A 21,945-nucleotide genomic window follows, 5' to 3' on the forward strand; every position below is an offset into this window, starting at 1 on the left:
CCGCATTGAGTTGAGCCAGATGAGGTGACTGGGGCATCTCATTCGGATGCCTCCCGGACGCCTAGTGAGACTTTCTGGGCATGTGCCACCGGAAAGAGACCTCGGTGATGACCCAGAAATACACTGGTGTGACTAAATCTCTTAGTTGGCCTGGGAACGCCTCGTAATCACCCCTGAAGTGCTGGATGAAGTGTCTGGGGAAAGGGAAGTCTGGGCATCCTAACTAAAGCTACTGCCCAGGCGACCAGGCCAGGAAAAGCATTAGAAGATGGATGGATGGATGGATGGATGGATGGATGGATGGATGGATGGATGGATGGATGGATGGATGTTGACGTTGACATATTTTATGGCACAGAAGTATGTCCCATTTCCTGTTCTACAGTCAATATCATGTATTTCCTTTTTGCCCTCACTGATACTCTTCATCTTTTGGGTCATTCAACATTGGAGTTTCATGTTGTCACCCTAAATTCCTCATTTGCACAGCTGTCAACCAATTTATTGTCCACTTAACCTTTATCACCATCATGCACATCTGTTTGTGTGTGTGTGTGTGTGTGTGGTGTGTGTGTGTGTGTGTGTGTGTGTGTGTGTGTGTGTGTGACCTGACATGATTGTTGACAGTGAAGCTTTCACACCGACCACAACACAACCCTTTGACTCACTGGCCTAGTTTTGTGTGTGTCTGTGTGTATATACGTGCGTGTACCCTAAGGGGAGTGTGCACCGGTCAAGTGGCCTCAATGTTTGAATTTTAGCACAGAGAAGCATCTTGTGTGTTGTTGTGCTCTGTAAAAATATACGTGTCTGATGGCCGCATGGGCATGCTCACTTGACAACGTAGCCACCATCTTGCTGGGGCCTCCAGACATCATATTTTATCCATTGATTTTCTCTCAATTGCTTTGGAAATGAAAATATTGGGTTCACATCCAAGTCTGTTTAATGACTGATGACGACAAAGGAGTCAAACGTTTGCGGTGTGTCTTCACCTTGCTTAAACCATCGGAAGCAAAGATCTGTGATTAGAATTTTTTGCTTTTGGAGGGGAACCACCACGAACCATTTTCAATATGTCACACTCTCCAATCTCCTTATTTTGGACTGTTCCTTCTTATTCGCGGGCATTCACTTCTTCCTTGACATTTGTCCCATTTTTTTGTGGTCCCCCCCAAAAAATAATACATTACAGTATCTCGTATGTTGAGCATCTACGGAACGTAACAATTCCATGGATGTGAGTCTGTTGACATACGTTACTCATTTGCTTGGCAAAAAAGGGTGACAATTTTTCTCACAATGGTCAACCTCAGTCACCACTTCAATTCAATTCCTGATGATGGTTCATAGTTTATCACAGGCTTGTCAGCTCACTTGGTTCAGTTGTGCTTTTAATGATGTCATGTTTATCGGTTTAATTCCCCATGTGGTCCATAACTTTTAAAAAATGGCAGTCAGAAGCCTCGATTTGAAACCTCATTGTGATAACTATAAACAATATCAAGCTAATATGCGTTTTCCGATAAATGATTGCGAGACTTAATCATGAATCTAAAGAAACAGTCTCCAATCATTTTGTTTTTCCAAGCATTGCATACAAGTTTTGAAAATGCTAGTAGCAATGCTAATGCTAGCAGCACAGAATGTGAGCTTTCGGATTCACCGACTAGAGACTTTTAATTACATATTGTTGCCCTCAAGGTTTTCTGGAAAGCACCAGAGGCCTTGCAACATATTAAGCAGTACAGGCAAGTGTCTAGCGCCCTGCTGATGTCATTTGTTAGCCTGTATCAATTTAAAAAAAAAAAAAGCACCAAGTGCAACTACACGTGTGGCTGTAAAATTCCCTGCAAAAAGGGCCTCCTGAGTGTGGGGATGGTATTCGTCTAAATCAAAGACACACACCAAAATGAACATTTCAATGTCTACAGATTCAAAACCTGACAATGTATGAATGGATTTTAAAAAAAAAACGCAAAAGTTAGTGAAATAAATGTGGCTTTTCATTGCTGAACTCAGTGAGAGGTAAAAAAAAATATTTATTTCACCATACACGTTCACAGCCACGTGAGAAATTGCTTTACCTTTTCTTTTTTTTTTACAAGTTTATATGTCATTTAAGGGATGTTCACATTTCTGATGGCAACAGTTTAACCCTTGAAATGATATATAATTTGTACATTTCTATGATAACGTAAATGATGACCCCCGCAGCCACCGAAAAAAAAAAAATCCTACAATCAAGTGAGGGGAATGGCGCTGCATCCTGTAAGAGTCTCAACCCTGACCCATATTCAGACATAAAACCAACACGGCGCTCATTGGTCCTGGAGGGTCGCACGACGACGCGCCCACGCGCACGCGCACAGGGTCTGTTTCCAGGAGATTCTCAATTTCTCTCAGAACAAGCGAGGTCGCGCGCACGTCGTCAATCTCTGCCGGGCGTGCCCGCCGGTGGAATGCTCGCCCCCGTCGACCCCGCCATCCTCCCCCCGCCTTCACTACAGTTTGAGTTGAGTCGCTAATTTTGCAGTGCAGCGCCGATGTCCGCCTTTAGTTCACCATTTTTATGTTTTGTTTTTTTCTCCCCCCCCCGAACTTTTCATTTATGCTATCTTTAACTAAAATGGAGTGCGCGTGCATGGACCCGACGCGTCTTTTGTGACCGCCGCCAAGTTGGAACAAGTGCATGTCCCCAAATGGGGCAACTATTGTGGATAATCCCAACGATGCTGGAGCGTTTTGATGCATGTTAGGGGGAAGGAAATCCGTCCACTTGGGAGCCCTATTCAAAACCTGCGCCTCCGATTTTTTTCTCTTCGGATTGTTTAAAAAAGAAAATCGATCCGTTAGTGTAATAGTGGAATTTTTTGGGTTGGTCTTCCATGTAGCGCAAGAAAAAAGGCGCAGTGTTTGCGACTCTCAGGCTTACATAAACAGCGGCGTCATGTATGCAGGACGCAAGAGGAGAAAACCGGTCCAGAGAACGTAAGTTGGTTTTATTTGAATAAAAAAAAAAATATATATATATATATATATATATATATATATATATATATGAAAATTAATGTAAAGAAAACGTGCGTGAAAAAGGATTTGTTTTTTTTCCCAGAAAAAGGCAGTGATGTGCAACTAAATATATTTTAAACAAATTATTTATTCAGAACAAAACAAATCAAGAAAAATATGTAGATAATTGAATTTGTATTGAAAGTAGGCGTATTGCTTGTCAACAATGCAAATGAGCTTTCGAGTCACTGTCGTGCACCAGGCAGGCTGTTTTTCTGCTCCAGGATTATTGGGGGCCTGCTACTACCAAGGCCTGATTTTGACCTTCAAAACAAACATGCATGGGGGTGGGCGACACGCGCAATTTTAAGTCATTGCTGTAAATAACTGAACACGAATAATGCAAATTTAATTCTCCAGAATAATGCATTTAGATTCCCTCAATTTTCTCCGTGGGGCGTGTTTTCGTACACCCGTTTAGAATATCAGTATTCAATATGATGGGAAAAAAACCCGATCGATTTTCATCCCCATGACATAAAAAACCTTGATTTTTAGAAATTAAGATATTTAAATGTATCACATCTTTTATATTTTACCTCCAACAGCTTCACATCATAAATTCAAAAAATAATAACGGTTTTTTTTCAATAAAATTATTATCTCGTGTGAGTCCAATGTTCGTTCATGAATTCTATAAAACGCTTTTATACAGAGGCAAAGTGAGTCCAGCGGTAAACAATGAATGTCATGACGCATTATGCCGTCAAAAGATGTACATATTGTTTTTCCATACGTACAATTGTAATTTGACCACTGAAATAAAGAGCGACTTTAGTCATCTAATGTCATCTGTAGGGCGATTTTAAAGTGGAATTTCCGTTTTTAAAAAATAATACAACTTAAACATTCAGGCGAGGGCATTTTCCGCGATTGAATACATATGTGATATGATGCGTCAGACGAAAAGAAAACGAGCAGAACGACACAGGCCAGCAGAGCAGAGCAGGTCAAGCATGCTGACATGCAGTCTAAACTCATCTCATGGTCACTGAGAAAATTCATAAAGGAACATTTTGACTTGAAAGGAAGGAAAATAATCTTCCATTTTGCGTTTTTTTTAAATATGACTTTAGTTCTCCATCACCCTCGTTTCAACTAAATGTTTTTGTATACAACGATTTTAAACAATGAGACAGAATACAAAAGTCTCATTAAACATTGTGAATTATCAGATGCAGTACCTGTACAGTAATATTCTTTTTATTTATTTGTTTATTTATTTATTTATTTATTGGTGCTCGGTGTGATAAATTGCGGTGGATTAACACCATACATATGTTATGTTACAGGATTGGTCTTAATCACACAGCAATTTCTTTTTTGATCAGCTATTTATTAATAGTTTACCGACAAAGCAATCAAATAAACGATTAAAATCATCTGTCAGTATGATGCAAACTGCAAACATTCATTCAAACTACAATCATTTGTTATACTGAGTGTAGTACACACAATTACAGTTGTTACATCACAGGGTAATATTCTTTCAAATTAGCTATTAAACATTCTTTTCCATTCAAGAAGTCTCCTCAAAGCCAAACCAACCAATTAGCGTAAACTGAAAATAAACGTTTGTACAGTCAACGGATTGTATAGTCAATCCTGTGTATGCAGAGCCTCACATGACCAAACGCGGTATACAGGTTCGCTGACTTCCTGTGGGCTCTGGAGCACGACTCCAAAATTGATTACATGATGAGCTTGCTAAAATATTGTCTTCTTTATGGCTGATTTCTTGAGACAAAAAGTCAAGTGTTTATACTAATGAACAAAAGTCTAAACATTAAAGATTGTCATCTTGTGTTTAAAAACAAGGGTACAACATTTGTATGGGGGCCATTCAACTGAGTAAGGAGGAAGTGCTTCAACCTGTTAATCCAAATGTGGAAGTAGGTTGCGCATACCCTATTGTGCTTGTATAATTGAACATAATTTGGTCTCATTCGGCAGGGTGAAACAGCCGCCCAATGAGGGGGCAAAGTCCAACCCATCGAAGCGGCACCGTGATCGACTAAATGGGGAGCTGGAGAGGCTGGCCAGCCTTCTGCCCTTTCCCGAGGAGGTCACGGCCAGCCTGGACAAACTTTCCATCCTGCGACTGAGTGTCAGCTACCTGCGAGCCAAGAACTTCTTCTCTGGTACGTTCCATCCCAAAGTGGGCATAGTGGGTGTTTCAGTGCCAAACAGCTTGTTGGCTTCATCCTCTAGCTGAAGCAATTTGGTTTGCAGCAAAGATGCATTAACACGGATGTTGAAAAATAAATGACACAAGAAGAAGACAAGCGTTTGGTCTGAGACCTTGGAGACTACTTTCCTGCAGATGGCAAAAGTAAGTTAGACCCAAGGAGTTTATGGCAAACGGGTTGCTATAGAAACTGAAACTGACTAATCATGAAAATGAAGATGATTTGACTACTTAGCAGCAACCAACAGTAAGCAGGAGTTGTTCAGGCTTGTTGCCTAAACGAGTCGCAATAGAAAAAAATCGAAACAGAATCCAGACATGAAGATGGCCAGATGCAAGTTGGCGACCCTTCACTACTATAGGGCACAAGACGTTCAGTCCCAAATTGGTTCTCTGGATTGGAGTAGAAGTTGTGGGATGATTGTGATTGTATGTGTGGTATTGACAACTAATTGGAGTTGTTGTGTTTAGCTCCAATTGTTTTAATAGGTTTGGTTAGGGGTGTCCAAACTGTGGCGTGGGGGCATTTGTGGCCCTCCCATTTTATTTATCTATTTATTGTTTAGAAACCTGCGGCTTATACTGAAAAAAAAAATGTTTGGCACAACCTGCGTCGCTCATACTTAAAAAGGGGCCAATGTGAAAAGTGTGTGTCAAAAACTGGTGGTGGCGTTGTGAAAAACTGTACCACAAGCACCAATATATAAGTTTCTTTCGGCTTGTCCCGCGAGGGGTCGCCGCAGCGTAACATCTCAGATGAATACTCCCATTTGTTTGGCACAGCTTTTACACCGGATGCCCTTCAGGACGTAATCGCTGTTGAGGAGTAGAGGTCTCAGTGAGTACATACAGTAGGTTCAGGGACACAGTGACTCAGCTGGAAAAGCGTTGGCTTCACTGCTCACTGTTCTGAGGTCCCGGGTTCAATCCCAGACCTGCCTGTGTGGAGTTTGCATGTTCTCCCGGTGCCTGCGTGTGTTTTCTCTGGGCACTCCAGTTTCCTCCCAAATCCCAAAAACAAGCAACATTGATTGGACACTCTAAATTGCCCCTAGGTGTGATTGTGGGTGTGGCTGTTTGTCTCGATGTGCGATTGGTTGGCAATCAGTTCAGTGTGTACCCCGCCTCCTGCCCGGTGACAGCTGGGATAGGCCCCAGCACCCCCTGCAACCTTTATGAGGATAGGCGGCTAAGAAAATGGATGGATGGATATACATACACACACACACACACATAGAGAGAGAGAGATGTGGGAGGAAACCGGAGCGCCCCAAGGAAACCCATGCAGGCACGGGGAAAACATACAAACTCCACACACATGCGGGTCCGGTATATAACCCGGTAAGGCCAACACTTTCCAGCTGATCCACCATTTTAAGTGCTTCATGAGCAGAGTCACTGATGGTATAGTGGTGCACCCACCTGACTTTGGTGCGGGCAGCGTGGGATTGATTCCTGCTCAGTTTTGTGTTGATTCGACCTTTGCTCATTACAAAAACCTGGATGGATATCTATACACATGAAGAAAATTTTTATTTATTTTTAGCAAGCACACATTCTGCTTCTTGTCAAGCACCTTTTGATTTTTCTGTATGTGTGCCTCGGAGCAAAACGTTTGGACACTCCTCGGCTAGGTATTATCCCAACTAAACAATGGTTTGTTTGCTTTGCCTTTTGTTCTAATGTTGGATGTGCTTGTTGTCTGACATCTTCCATTTGATCGGAGTTGTTATGATGACAAGTGCGAGCGGCCACCACCTTATTCCAATGATTACATCACGGGAGGGAAGTAGCCTCTGTGTTTAACTGGGACAGCATGTCGACGTGCGGCGGTAACGTCAAGTGATCTGAGGGTGAGGATGAAGAGCAACCATTTAAACTTGGCGAGCGCAGTGAGAATCGCACGCCAACCGTCAAGCTTATATGTTCTCCAGTCTACGATTCGCAAAGACAGAGAAGGCACCGTTATTTCAGGCAATGATGTTCCAGAAAGAAAAGCTGCAATGCGGTCATCAGCTGCTCTCGTCTTGATGGATGAATAATTCACAGGAACTTTTGATGTTTAAAAAATGGATGAAATGGAGGCAGAGCGATGTTTGTTTAAGGCGATGGCTGTTTGGGGCGGGACAGTGTTGGACAGGATGAAGCTGGCCAGGATACTTCCATACGGACTTAATGGTCATATGTGTCGGGTTTGAGAATCTTTTCAATAGAAATCTTTTTTTTTTTTTTTTCATCGGCCTTCTTAGTTTCCCCCTTCAACAACATATGGACATTTCAGCCTCATGTGACTGAATTATTGATGATGGCTTTTTTTTCATTGCAATACATCAAATTGTCTTATTAGAAACATAGACTAGTCCTCTTGTCTAACTGCATTACCCTACTTCCTGTACACGCTGACTAAGTAATTAACGAGCTCAAAGGCACTTTCGTAAAGCAAGCAGCTCCACTTGAGGGATTCGTCGCTGTGGGCTGCCTTTGTGGTCAGCCATAATTTGTTGAATGTAAACACACAAAATCTTGCTTGTCAGAGGCATCCCAGTGCGGATGCTTGGAGGAGGAGGTGGAGGAGGGGGTTGTGGGAATGCGTCATATGGTGTTCACGCTGTCGCAAATGCTCATGCAAAAACATCATAAACGATTGAAAGTATTCATACATACATGCATGCTTTTTCTGAGCTGCTTGTCCTCACAAGGCTCGTGAGAGTGCTGGAGCCTATCCTAGCTATCATCTGTCATAAAAGTATTCACATTTTTAAGAACTGTGATGATGATGATTCTTCTGTCTGCTGTATAATTTTGAACAAAACCTCAGCAGTTAAGATGGCATTGTCCAGCGTGTCAGCCATCTTGAATGTTGTCAGGAGCTATAATGGCCTGGCATGTCTCAACCAGGCTGTAGAAGGAAAACAGGGGTGTTTGATGGGAGGGTGGAGATCGGATGGGGGGATAATAATGCATTGAAGCATACAACAACCACCTTGTGTGACCCCCACTTCAAGCAGCAGCCAGGCTCCCATGTGAATTGGAAATTGTTACATTTGATAATTTCAAAATCTTGTGTGAATGTGTGTGTCTTTGTGCGAGGACATCTGTGTTTCAGATCTAAAGATTAACATGAGACAAAAGATCCAGTTTTTATTTTATGGTTTTTATATCTGCAGTATATATTATCTAAGTAATATATACAATACTGTATATATATTCCTTGTTTGAAATCACGTGAAAATCAGAAGAAATCTGTCAGGAAATCAGAGAGACAATTGTGTCTCATCCTTGGGTGCAATTTCAAGATGCTTGAAGGTGCCACATTCATCTGTTCAAGCAATTATACGCAAGTATAAAAATCATGGGAATGTCCAGCCATCATGCTGCTCAGGAAGGAGACAGACTCTGTGTCCTAGAGGTATATGAGTTTTGGTTTAAAATATGAGAATCAACCCCAGAATAAAAGCTAAAGATCTTGTGAAGATGCTGGTTGAATCTGCTAAGAAAGTGTCGTCATCCAAAGTGACATGAGTCCTGCATCGACATGGGGTGAAAGGCCACTGATGGAGAATGAAGCCATTACTTCTGTTGGAGGATGCTTTTTTCCTCCACGTGTTCGTTTAATTTCGTATAGTGAGAATGTTGGTTATCCAAATAAAGGCTGGAGATGATGAACAGTTTCTTCGAAGAATTTACTTGCATAATATTCTGGGCACTTATGAGTTGCAGAGAATAGCTGTAGAGAGCAGATCAGAAGTGCGAATATACAGAGAAAGTACACATCCTTTATCTTGTCGGAAGGGCGGACTATGGGTGGTATCAAACCTGTGGCGTGAGATCGGGGCTTTCCACTTAGACAAAGGGTTTCTGTCTCAACCAGTTCTAGCTGGGAATGGATTATTACAAAGTGTTCAGTGTGCAGTTCATCAAGGTTAGCCTACGTGCAGAGATGCGATCAAGGACACATCTGGATACAGAACAAAACTCTACTGAGGACATGAGGAAATTATGTAATCATGACTAAATATGGGCATAAGACATACTTCACTTAAAAAAAAAACCCCGTAAAAATGGTAGATTAAATTTTTTAAAAAGCCACCAAGACAAAGATTTTAACTCCTGGAGACATGTCCTGTGGTCTGATGAAACTAAAGTGGAGCTGTTTAGCCATCATGACCAACATTACACCTGGAGAGAAAGGGGAAGCATGTAGACCTGAGAACACCATGCCAACTGTGAAATATGGGAGTGGCAGCATCATGTTGTGGGGTTGGTTTGCTGCAGCAGGAAATGGAGCTCTTCATAAAATAGACGGCATCACGAAGGAAGAACATTTGGTTGGTATATTAGCAAAGCAAATGTACTGTATTCGTATAGCACATTTCTTAGACAAGTTAACTCAATGTGCATTACACGATTAAAAGCATTTGAATACAAAGAAATAAAACATTTAAAACAGGGGAAAATAAAATGCTTTACATGGTCTGACCTCTTTTACTGTTCAGAACCTGAGCTGCAGGATTCTGACTGAGCTGCAGCTGTTTAATGCTGCTCCTTTTAGGGAGTCCGGTCAGAAGACCCTTACAATAGTCAAGTCTACTTGAGATAGATTCAAGGATGAGCTTTTCCTGGTCTTCTTGACACACACAAGCCTTCACTCTGGATATTTTATTCAGATGGTAAAAGTTTTTGTGATTGATTTTATATGACTGTTGAAAGTCAGGACAGGATCTATCAGAACACTAAGGTTTCGGAATTGGTCTTTGGTTTTTAATGATAGTGAGTCCAGGTATTTATTAACAGCAATATTTTTTTCTTTATTGCCAAAAAACAATTATCTCAGTTTTGTTGTGGTTTTGCTGAAGAACATTTTGGCTCTATCACAAACAAAGCACCATGTGATGGGACCCAAATGCAGGGGTTCAAGGCAAGGATGTGGATTTATAAGGGTAGTTTAATTCAGGCAGAGTTCAGTAAAGAGGTAACAATCCAAGAAGGCAAAATGCACAAAAAAATCCGTGGTAAAAGGCAAAGTCCCAAAAACGTGAAACTGTATCACATAACGCCAAGGCAAGCCCATGGAACATGAAAAACAGGGCTATGACTATGAGGCATGCACACATGCATGCATGCATACACATGAGCACACGCACACACACAACGAACTGGCCACCAAAGACACATAAGGCTTAAATATATGACATAATTAATAAACAAGGTGCAGGTGAGCAACTGCTGGCAGCCTCAGCCGTGCACAAGCCTGTGGCATGACCATGCCCCTGACAGGCTCATCCAATTATTTATCTGCCGTAGACAGTGACCTAACTCCTCAATTGTGACTGTAGTCATCTGGAGACACTGCTAAATATAATTGTTAACTGCATAGCTACAACAGTCAAAATTAAAGTTTTGAAAAAAATTGACCCAATAGGAAGGGTCTAAAAACTGACTATTGAGGGACCCAATAAGTCACAAGTGTCAAATTCAAGGCATCAGGGCCAGATCCTGCCCGCCGCATGATTTTATGTGACTCGTGAAGGCAAATCATGTGCATCAACCTCTATGGTTTTTGTTAAAACCGTACCAAAATTTCAATTTGTCATATCATAAATGATAACATTAAGCTATTGCAAGCATTTGTGTGTTAAAAAACATCAACAATAGTGGAAAAACCCATTACCTTTGAGTTCTGATTCCAAAACTAGTTCATAAATATCAAGTGTAAATATAATGTGGCAGTTCCATCTATCCATTATCCAACCCGCTGATCCTCACAAGGGTCATGGGAGAGATGGAGCCTAACCCAGTCAGGTTCAGATGAAAGGCAGATTACACCCTGAACTGGTCTCCAGTCAGTCACAGGGCAGATATCAACACCATCACTGAGCATCCACATCCCATGCAGCCTGCACCAAAGTGAGGCATGTCCACCACAACACCATCAGTAACTCTGCTTAGTCCTTTTTTTATAGTTTCAGAGGGTGGGATGGTGGATCAGCTGTAAAGTGTTGGGCTCACAGTTCTGGGGTCCCGGATTCAATACCGGACCCGCCTGTGTGGAGTTTGCATGTTCTCCCCGTTCCTGGGTGGGTATCCTCCGGGGAATCAAGTTTCCTCCCCCATCCCAAAACATTAATTTAACACTCTAAATTGCCCCGAGGTGTGATTGTGAGTGCGGCTGCAATGTGCCCTGTGATTGGCTGGCAACCAGTTAACGGTGTACACCACCTCCTGCACGTTGACAGCTGGGATAGGCTCCAGCACTCCTCACAACCCTTGTGAGGATAAGCAGCGAAGAAAATGATGGATGGTTTCAGAGTCATAACAGATATCTGAGGGAAACCGTAACTACATTGTGGCCCATGCCACTGGTCATTGCCACTTGTTGAGATTGAGCATTTCCAATGGTTACAAAGTATCTCCTACTTCAGGTAGGACCTGAACCATTTAAGGACTGTTCTATTTAGTCTACCCACGTTTCCAACCTGTTCAGCAGTATATTATTATCTACTGTATAAAAAAGTCGTACTGTAATCCAACAACACCTTTCCTGTGTCAGTATTAAACTTTATATATCGTAACATCCGGCATATAAGGCGCGACTTTTTTCACATGCTTTCAACCCTGCGGTTTATGCAGTGATGCGGCTAATTTGTGCATTTTTTTCTAACCGCTGCAAGGGGCCACTCAAGCGGAAAAGGTAAGAGTGAGACTGGAGGTGGAATATATGTGCCGAGGAAGTCACTTTTACCGGTCCGGTTCTGTTAGTGCTGTGCTAGCGTGTTACTGCTGTGTCTCAGTGATTTTTTTACTGCTATGTTTTTTTTTTAACTGGCCGTTAGCGCAGCGGCACTAGCGTTGAACGCTCCGTGTATTGTCTTTCTTTGTAAATATCTCGTGTTTCAATATGGGTTTCAGTGTGGGCCTTGCGGCTTTTACACAGCTGCTGTGTATGTATATACCAAATGGTATTTCCTTTACAAATGTACTGGGTGAGGCTTATAACCAGGTATGCTCTGTAGGCCGGGAATTATGGTAATCGACCATTTTGATAAGAGCACATTCTGTACTGTGTTAAGTCTGGAAACCTGAGAAACAATTGTCAAAAGTCCATTTAAGATCATGAAGCAGAAATTTCTGCGTTGAGAAAAAATAACTTTCTCAACAATCTTTGCTATGAAAGGAAGATTCAAGATGAGTCTATAGTTTGCTTACATGGAAGCGTCTAGCGCTCTTGTTTTTTAGAAGGGGCTTAGCAGTTACTTTAACAGCTTTAGGAAACTCGCCAGGCTGAAGTGAGCAATTGATTATTTGCTGCAAAGCAGCTAGGACTAACTTCACAATAGTTTTGAAAAAGTCAGATGGTATTGAATCAAAACAGCTCGTTGATGGTTTCAGCAGCTGTTTTCTCTCCAGTTTTTTGGTCAACTGTATCAAATTCTAACATGGTAATAGAGTTTTCCCTGGGTGGCTTCAGATGTAATGTCATTTGATCATTTTGCTGATTTGTCCTGATAATTGACCTAATGGATTGTAGTTTTTCACTAAAATAACAAGCAAAGTCATTTTATTTATCATTTGATTTGGGTGGAGGTTGGGGTGTGTGTGAGCTCGTCAACTACAACAAAAAGAGTGCGAGTACTTTTAAAGTTCTGACTGATAATAGAAAAGTTTTTTCTGTGTAGACCTGACTAACTCTTGGATAAAATTACAGACTTTGCCTGTAGAATTCAGTCAGTTTGGAGTTTAGTTTTTCTCCACTTGCGTTCCGCTCCCCTACACTCCGATTTAGATTTCTTGACCATCATTGTGCTCCTCCACGGTGTTCTGGATCGTCTACGGATGGACTTAGGTGAGACAGGAGTGACAGCGTTCATGGTATTTGAGATTTTCAAGGTGAAATTGTCCAAAAGTTCAGCTGTCTCCGCACTCAGAACTCAATTTTTCGAATTTCAACATACTTAAAGATGACCAGGTCTAAGATGTGACTTTAAAGTGCAAGTGTCGTCAAACGGATGATTTTTGGTATACTATTAATGAAAAACCCACAGCTAATATGATCCCATGTGTTTTTTCACCACAAAACATGGTTTTGACGTATCCAGCTTTTTTGTAACTCCCACCTTGAAAATCCTCTGGAGGGATTTGTTTTCGAGAAGAAGCAGGAAGTGACGTACAGGACAGAGGTGCCCCCTAGTGAACTCGTTTGTTTCCATTAGTTTTACCTCCGGGAAGCTAGCTCGTTGTTCCTTCGTGTTAGCCAAAATGCCGGCTCATTGCGTTGCTGGACATTGCTTGAACACTTGGGAGAATGGAATTACCCTTCAAAAGTTTGAAAGAGACCCTGTTCATTGTGAAAAATGGATTGCACGGGTGCAGAGGACGTGAGCTTTGTGGGTTCCAAATAACAGGTAGGTGTATATACAGCTCCAAAGAAAAAAAAATAGTTTGGGGCGGACCACGTAATCGGTCTCTCTCAAAACGTAGCAAAAAATCCGCATATGAAATGTGTTGATGTGCGCATAGAGCTACTCAAAAAAAATAATAGTGTGGGGCGGACCACGTAATCGGTCTCTCTCCTAACGTAACAAAAGATTCGCGAATGAAATGTGCGCATATGTGCGAAGGCTGCGCGTCGGGCTTTGCGACGGGGGCGGCTCTGAAGAACCCAGCCGAGAATGCGTTACTCAGTCGCGTGCGCGCATAAAGCGCCGCGGCTCGACTGCGACTAAAGCAGCACCGCTCGGCTATGTCATAAGGCACACCGGCCTTCTGCGATGAGATTGTGATGGCTCATCTCCGCCGCGGGAGTGGATCGGATATCATCTGAATATGGCTCAAAACAATAGTGTAATATTGCCCTGAGATTTTGAAACAATAGTGTAATATTGTCCCGGTAACTTCACTCGGTTGTGTGGTGTTGTCAACTACAACAAAAAGAGTGCGAGTACTTTTAAAGTTCTGACTGATAATATCAGAAAAGTTTTTTCTGTGTAGACCTGACTAACTCTTGGATAAAATTACAGACTTTGCCTGTAGAATTCAGTCAGTTTGGAGTTTAGTTTTTCTCCACTTGCGTTCCGCTCCCCTACACTCCGATTTAGATTTCTTGACCATCATTGTCACTGGAAAGGAGAGGAATGACGATTGGCCGAAGTAAAACAGAATATATGTGCGTGAATGAGAAAAGTGGAGGGGGAAGAGTGAGGCTACAGGGAGAAGAGATAGCGAGGGGGGAGGACTTCAAATATTTAGGGTCAACAATCCAGAGCAATGTTGAGTGTCGTAAGGAAGTGAAGAAACGGGTCCAAGCAGGTTGGAACAGCTGGCGAAAGGTGTCTGGTGTGTTATGTGACAGAAGAGTCTCTGCTAGGATGAAGGGCAAAGTTTACAAAACAGTGGTGAGGCCGGCCATGATGTATGGATTAGCACTGAAGAAACAACAGGAAGCAGAACTGGAGATACCAGAAATGAAGATGTTGAGATTTTTGCTCGGAGTGAGCAGGTTGGATAGGATTAGAAATGAGCTCATTAGAGGGACAGCCAAAGTTGGATGTTTTGGAGACAAGATTCGAGAGAGCAGACTTCGATGGTTTGGACATGTTCAGAGGCAAGAGAGTGAGGATATTGGTAGAAGGGTGCTGAGGATGGAGCTGCCAGGCAAAAGAGCAAAAGGAAGACCAAAGAGAAGGTTTATGGATGTGGTGAGGGAAGACATGAGGGCTCTTGGGGTTAGAGAGGAAGATGCAGAAGATAGGCTAAGATGGCAAAAGATGACACCCTGTGGTGACCCCTAACGGGACAAGCCGAAAGGAAAAGAAGAAACTGTAGCCACCATCCATGGCCGCTCACTCAGGGCTGAGGCAGTGTGAAATGCAGGCCAGCCGGAATCCTTGGTAAACTGCTGGTGTTTTGGCCGCCTTTTAGTTTTCCACTATATATTGGCATTGCTCCCAGTAAATTCCACAGAGAACTGCTTCATGATCCATTTTTGGTTCCACAGTCCAAATCAGTCCTCATTGTTGAGCGAAGTGGCTGTGTGTTATCACACTTCTGCTCACCATCTTGAGACATCAGCAGAGTGTTTTCATCTCCCTACTATCAATTAACATCCACATACACATCAAGACGGCAGATTTTTATATACAGGATTGACATCCTTTGCAGTAGTCCGTGATAGTCGTCAGTGGAAACACAAGGCATTTTGACGGATGGTCTTGTTGCTAACGTTAATTAGCAGGCCATTTTCACGTAATGATGAGAGGGTATCCGAAAACACCGGAATATGGCAAAAACCATACATAAAAAGAAAAAAATGTAGTTCCACAGGTTTAAAAGTACCCAGTAGTCGTTGCTTTTAAAACAAGCTTATCAGCAAAAAAAAAAAAGTAAACAGAGGCAGAGCAAGGAAGAAGCATCTGCACTGAACGAGAGGGAGCAGGAAAGAAAAGGCAACAACTCATATACCGTATTTTCATGACCATAAGGCCTTAGCTTAGCTTGCTAACAACGAGACGCGTTTGTGATCAATTCGTGAATGTTGAAGAAACATCGAACGTGAGTAACTTCATAACTTATACGACGAGGGCCGTGAGACAAGACAACATGCAGAGTCAGGAGCTACTGCAGTTTGGTGACCTGCATGTTTGCAAAACCTTTTACAGAGCACAATCAGACAATGTGGATTGGGACTTCTGCTCTTGGTAATTTCTCCACCGCCAAGATCCTGACGAGATTCAGGATGACACAAGTAAGCCAATAAGGGCTTTCCTTGCTTTCTCAAAAGTGGAAACACTCCTCCCCACCCCCTTGCCTTAAACCCACGTCACATGATCACAACAACGTACCTATCATTCTTCATAGTGCATGTCACATGGCCATTATTATGCTGCTACTCAAGACGGCATCCTTCATGTTGCGTGATATTGATATTGTTATTGAGTGGAGTCTTTAGTGGTGGCATATAACAATAACAATTGCTATATTTTGAGGTGTTTTGGTTCACAACATCACTTCAAAGGCTGGGTGTCATCCCCATAAACATTCTAAAATAGATATTGTAATGAAAAATACATATAACATCATTCACCTCAATGTCTATATGAAAAAATAAATGTGAGCGGAGAGCGCGTCATCCATGCACAAAGTTGCAGAAGTGTCATTCTACGATATCCAATTGGTCGCCATATTGGCTGCATCCTCCGTCCGTGTCGTCACCCAGACATTCACAAATGAAAACATGCGGTGCACCCTAACTATGGGAGATAAAGGCGCCCCGTCTGACACGGAAGGTCTTTTTGAAAAGGAGAACACCACACAACCAAGTGAAGTTACCGGGGCAATATTACACTATTGTTTCGAGCCATATTCAGATGATTATCATCTGAATAAACCTCATCCCCGTCCGATCCACTTCCGTGGCGGAGATAAGCCATTGCAACACATTGCAGCCAGCCTTGTGGCTGATTTTCTGAGCAGTGGGGGCATATAAGGAGGAGGTGGAGCCGAGCCATGCTGATTTTAGAGGTATGTTCAAAGCCGCCGCAGTACTTGTTGAACACCGTCGAGCCGGGGCGCATACCTGCCTACCAGTTATTTGGAGCCCACGAAGCTCTCATCCTCTGCACCCGTGCAATCCATTTTTCACAATGAACAGGGTCTCTTTCAAATTTAAAGGTAATTCCATTCTTCCGAGTGTTCAAGCAATGTCTAGCAATGCAATGAGCCGGCATTTTGGCTAACACGAAGGAACAACAAGCTACCTTACCGGATGTAAAACTAATGAAAACAAACGAGTCCATTAGGAGGCACCGCTGTCCTTTACGTCACGTCCTGCTTCTTCTCGAAAACAAAACCCTCGAGAGGATTTCCATGGCGGGAGTTACAAAAAGCTCTATACGTCAAAATCATGTTTTGTGGTGAAAAAACACATGGGACCATATTGGCTGTGGGTTTTTCATAAATAATATACCAAAAATCATTCATTTCATGACACTTGACCTTTAAGTAATAATTACTCAGTTATTTTGGAGATTGAGATTTTCTTAATCTTCTTCTTCTTTTCCTTTCGGCTTGTCCCATTAGGGGTCGCCACAGCGTGTCATCTTATTCATTTTAGCCTATCTCCTGCATCTTCCCCTCTAACCCCAACTGCCAACATGTCTTCCCTCACCACATCCATCAACCTTCTCTTTGGTCTTCCTTTTGCTCTTTTGCCTGGCAGCTCCATCCTCAGCACCCTTCTACCAATATCCTCACTCTCTTGCCTCTGAACATGTCCAAACCATCGAAGTCTGCTCTCTCGAATCTTGTCTCCAAAACATCCAACTTTGGCTGTCCCTCTAATGAGCTCATTTCTAATCCTATCCAACCTGCTCACTCCGAGCGAAAACCTCAACATCTTCATTTCTGGTATCTCCAGTTTTGGTTCCTGTTGTTTCTTCAGTGTCACCATCTCTAATCTGTACATCATGGCCGGCCTCACCACTGTTTTGTAAACTTTCATCCTAGCAGAGACTCTTCTGTCACATAACACACCAGACACCTTCTGCCAGCTGTTCCAACCTGCTTCACTTTTCTTCACTTCTTTACCACACTCACCATTGCTCTGGATTGTTGACCCTAAATATTTGAAGTCGTCCACCTGTGCTATCTCTTCTCCCTGTACCCTCAGCTTCCCCCACCACCACAATACTATGAACGCAGGTCAATGGAAGAGAGAACCTGTTAATCACCAATTAGCCCTCCAAAATCCCATCACCCCCTAACCCTCACCCATCGGCAAATATGCAAGCTTGTGATGGAGCAAACCTCAGAAGTCATGAAAACTGCACAGGACTTTCCTGCAATAGTGAACATTGTTCATTTTCATGCGAGTTGCGTGTATCCATATATGTGTGTGTGGGGTGAGTGTGAGGGTGTACATTGTGTTCACGCTAGTGTTTTTTTTTTTTTTTTTTTATTTTTTGAGGTTACCATGCAAAGTAAATCACAATTTATTTGATAGGAGCGAAAACATCTCAAGTAGCGTCGTGTAGTGTAGTGCACCTAGTCAGTCAACTTGTACATAAGTGACTACATAATGTGGTCAAAATCGCATTTAAGTCAGGTCCACACAAAGCAATTTTTAAGCGCTTAAAAGATTCTTAAAATGTGAAAAGAAAAAAATCGCTGTGTGTGTCCCTACTAGAATGACAAACTATTGTGTCATGGCAATGATCAGCTGAGCACATGACAAAAAAATATCTCATCTGGTAATCGTTAGTCTCCCACAACCAGATGTTTGTTGTAGTATTAAGAGCGAGCTGGGTGAGAAAGCATGGTGCCACATACAGACTGATGGAAAAAATAAAGAATATATAAGAAAATAAGAAATAGTAGTTGATGTAGAAGTTCTGGTGGGGCTAGTAATAGAAGCAGTAGAAGAAGAGGTAATTTTTATCTGATCTGGACTGCATTGCATTTTTCAATCTCTTTTTTTGGGGGGGGGTTTATATTATGGTAAATGGGTGGCATGGCGATTGACTGGTTAGAGTGTCTGCTTAACAGTTATGTGGACCGGGGTCCAAATCCTGGCCCCACCTGTGTGGCATTTGCATGTTCCCCCCATGGGTTTTTTGTGGGCACTCCAATTTCCTCAAATATCCCAAAAACATGTAGAGTGAAGAAAATTAGTATTTCAACACGCCGCTTTATTGCAAGTTCTCCCACTTGGAAATCATGGAGGGGTCTAAAATTTTCATTGTAGGTGCATGTCCACTGTAAGAGAGATAATTTAAAAACAAAAATCCAGAAATCACAATGTATGATTTTTTTTCATGATTCATTTGTGTGATACAGCTGCAAATAAGTATTTGAACACCTGTCCATCACCTAAAATTCTGATTCTCAAAGAAACGTTAGTCCGCCTTTAAAAATCGACCTCCACTCCATATGTTATCCTGAATCAGATGCACCTGTGTGAGGTGCTGGATTTTACTTTTTAGATTATTTCTCACAGTGGGCATACACCTACGATGAAAATTTCATACCCCTCCATGATTTCTAAGTGGGAGAATTTGCAATATAGCAGGGTGTTCAAATACTTATTTTCTTCACTGTATTAGTTGAAGACTCCAAATTGGTCAAAGGTGCGAATGTGAGTCTAAATGGTTGGTTATATGTGCCCTATAATTGGATGGCAACCAGTTCATGGTGTACCCTGTCACCTGTCCGAAGATAGCTGTGGTAGGCTCCAGCTCATCTGCGACCCTTGTGAGGATATGCAACTCAGAAAATGGATGGATGGATGGATGGATGGATGGATGGATGGATGGGAAAAAAACAAAACTATATTTTCCTGTATTTATGTCCCGCAACAGTGCAAGCTTTAGGTCACAATCTAACTGTCTATTATTCACATTTAGCGTCCATGGCTTGGCCAAATTTGGTGTTTAGCACACCCATTTGGATTTTTAAAAAATCAGCAGGTTTGACAGTTTACATTTTGGGTCCAGACCATGTCCTGAGCAAGTCATGGAGTAAAATCGCTTTCACCACACCACTGACCACAGAATAACTGTGAAAGATCATCTTTTGGGCACAACCAATAAGACCTTGCTAGTCACGAATAACTCTCCTGACCGTGTCAGTGTGACAGCTGTAATGCTTCCTCGCCCTCCCCACACTACGCCACTGCTCGGGCACAATTAGCTCTGCATCTAAGCAGAGGTTAAAGGCAGCTTAAGTGTGTTTAGTTTCGACTCTGGGAACAGCCAGTAATCCCGAATCAGCCGACCTCCAAGAGGTCTGCAATGTTTCATAATGGGTCAGGCGGTCTGAGAAGTATTTGGGACCTTATCCAGTCACTGGTTTTGAGTTTTGAGATTGATTCTGTAAGAAACTGCCAGTTAGTAGCTCTCATAGTCCATCCAGCCGGTGGCCCAGTGTGTGGGATTCAAACTGTTAACTCTCTGGTTTCAAAAATCAAGTTAAACAATAAAACCTTTTCATTGTATTTTGGGGAAAAGAAAAACAAATTTCCGCAAAATAAATATATTTTGTTAGAAAGAAACATTTTATCTCAGTTGTTTACTTTTAAAATTCCAGGTTATGGATATTTCAGAAGCCTACTGATAATACAAAACTGTGTCTTATAATTAGCAGCAAAGCTTATTCAACACCTGGATCTGATAAATAAATCTGCCTCAGAGGTTCTTGCATAAAACAGCAGGAAACCTTTCCACAATGACGCCTACTTTCTCCTGTGACCTACATTTTCGACTCTGGCATGCAGCCAAGCTTGATTGGAGTCAACTTTGTTGAACTTGCGGGTTTATTTTTAATTTTGGCACACATTCTGACATGTTGTGTCTCGGGACATTGGCTTTGGATCGTTTGCCGTAATTCTCCGAATGAGTGCATGTTATTTTGAACCCAGAAATGGTCCATGGATTCTGAAAGTATTTTGTGCTGTTGAAAATTATTGTGGTCAATTTCCTTCCAGCACACGTTTTTTTTTGGGTTGTGTGGGCGGTGTTTTTGTCACTCTTCATCACCAGTCCAGCCCCGCCTGTATCAGGCTTAATACGGCAGGTTAATACCATCCAAAAATAGCACAGTTTCATGATTCAGAGTGCTGCTATTATTATCTCATGTGACCCGACAGTGGCGACATGCAATAAGGGATATAAACAAACAGGTTCATTCTCAACAAAGCGAACAGTGTTTTAATTATGTATCACCTTTTATGCCACAAACTTTTCCATCATGCGAAAGTCGAGTGAATCCATACACCTAAAAATGTGTAACCATTTTCATTTTGGAACAGCAGCTTGTTGTCAGAGAAGATTTTGCTAAGTCTTCTTTGGCTGGGTTGTATGTTTTTGTTGTCAAGCGGCATGCTGGGATGACGCCAAGATGACATGTAGGGATTGGAGAGGGAATTGAAGCAGCACAAGCCCAGAACATCCCCACTAATCCGGTTGTAAATAGCATGATGGAACAAATTGAAAATGCTCAAATATTTTGTAAATATTTGAAGTTGCTTCAGTTTAGAAAAAGGATATTAATGGGTAACCGAGGATGCGTGTAGCTCTGCATGGAGCCACGGTACTAAGCTTCAAGCTGGAGGCTGTTGACCGAAGCCAAGATGGACTTTCTGCAAAAATGATGTTCAATCCACTTCCAACAATGTCTTTTTTTTCTCGTTTGTTTACCTATTGCAAATTGTTAACATTTGGGAGAATTAAGTAGACATATTGCATTCTATGTGAATCAAATATTTTACTTTAAGTGTATTATTATTCATTCAAGTGTGAATGTTTTTAAATCCAGGTTGAAAACTTTCTTTCTCATGCTTTTTAGAGTATTTCCACTTTTTAATCATATTTCTTACACTGTATGCAATTTTAATTGTGCTTTTTTGTTTTTAATATATATATATATGTTGTCATTTTTTTTCTTTTTATCCCATTTTAAATGTTTTATCTCTTTGTATTCAAATCCTTGTAATCATGTAAAGCCCATTGAGTTACCTCGTGTATGAAATGTGCTATACAAATTTGCTTTGCATTTCTTCACTTAAATCACATTGTTTTATTATAAGTATTGGCTGGTCAGTGGATGGTACTTGGGTGCCGCCCTAATGGTCCACTGAGTCACGCTGAATGATTAAAAAATTGCATGAAAATAAAATTAAAAATCTATAAAAGCTA

The 21,945-nt window shown here is 41.8% G+C and overlaps 1 protein-coding gene across 2 annotated transcripts in view; it reads left to right on the forward strand.

The window, feature by feature from the left end:
- The first annotated feature begins 2,601 nt into the window (after window positions 1–2,601).
- LOC133512490 (aryl hydrocarbon receptor-like) overlaps window positions 2,602–21,945 on the forward strand; it is a 53,843-nt gene continuing 34,499 nt past the window's right edge. The window contains exons 1-2 of one of the 2 annotated variants that reach the window (XM_061842198.1): window positions 2,602–2,991; window positions 5,026–5,213. In XM_061842198.1, the coding sequence (XP_061698182.1) occupies window positions 2,753–2,991; window positions 5,026–5,213 (427 nt within the window). In that variant the 5' untranslated portion in view covers window positions 2,602–2,752. Of the gene's footprint in view, window positions 2,992–5,025; window positions 5,214–5,268; window positions 5,405–21,945 lie in introns of those variants that run through there. The other variant, XM_061842200.1, reaches the window with a different exon arrangement.

Source organism: Syngnathoides biaculeatus, chromosome 14 (assembly GCF_019802595.1).
Source record: "Syngnathoides biaculeatus isolate LvHL_M chromosome 14, ASM1980259v1, whole genome shotgun sequence".
In the NCBI taxonomy this organism is placed as follows: Eukaryota; Metazoa; Chordata; class Actinopteri; order Syngnathiformes; family Syngnathidae; genus Syngnathoides; species Syngnathoides biaculeatus.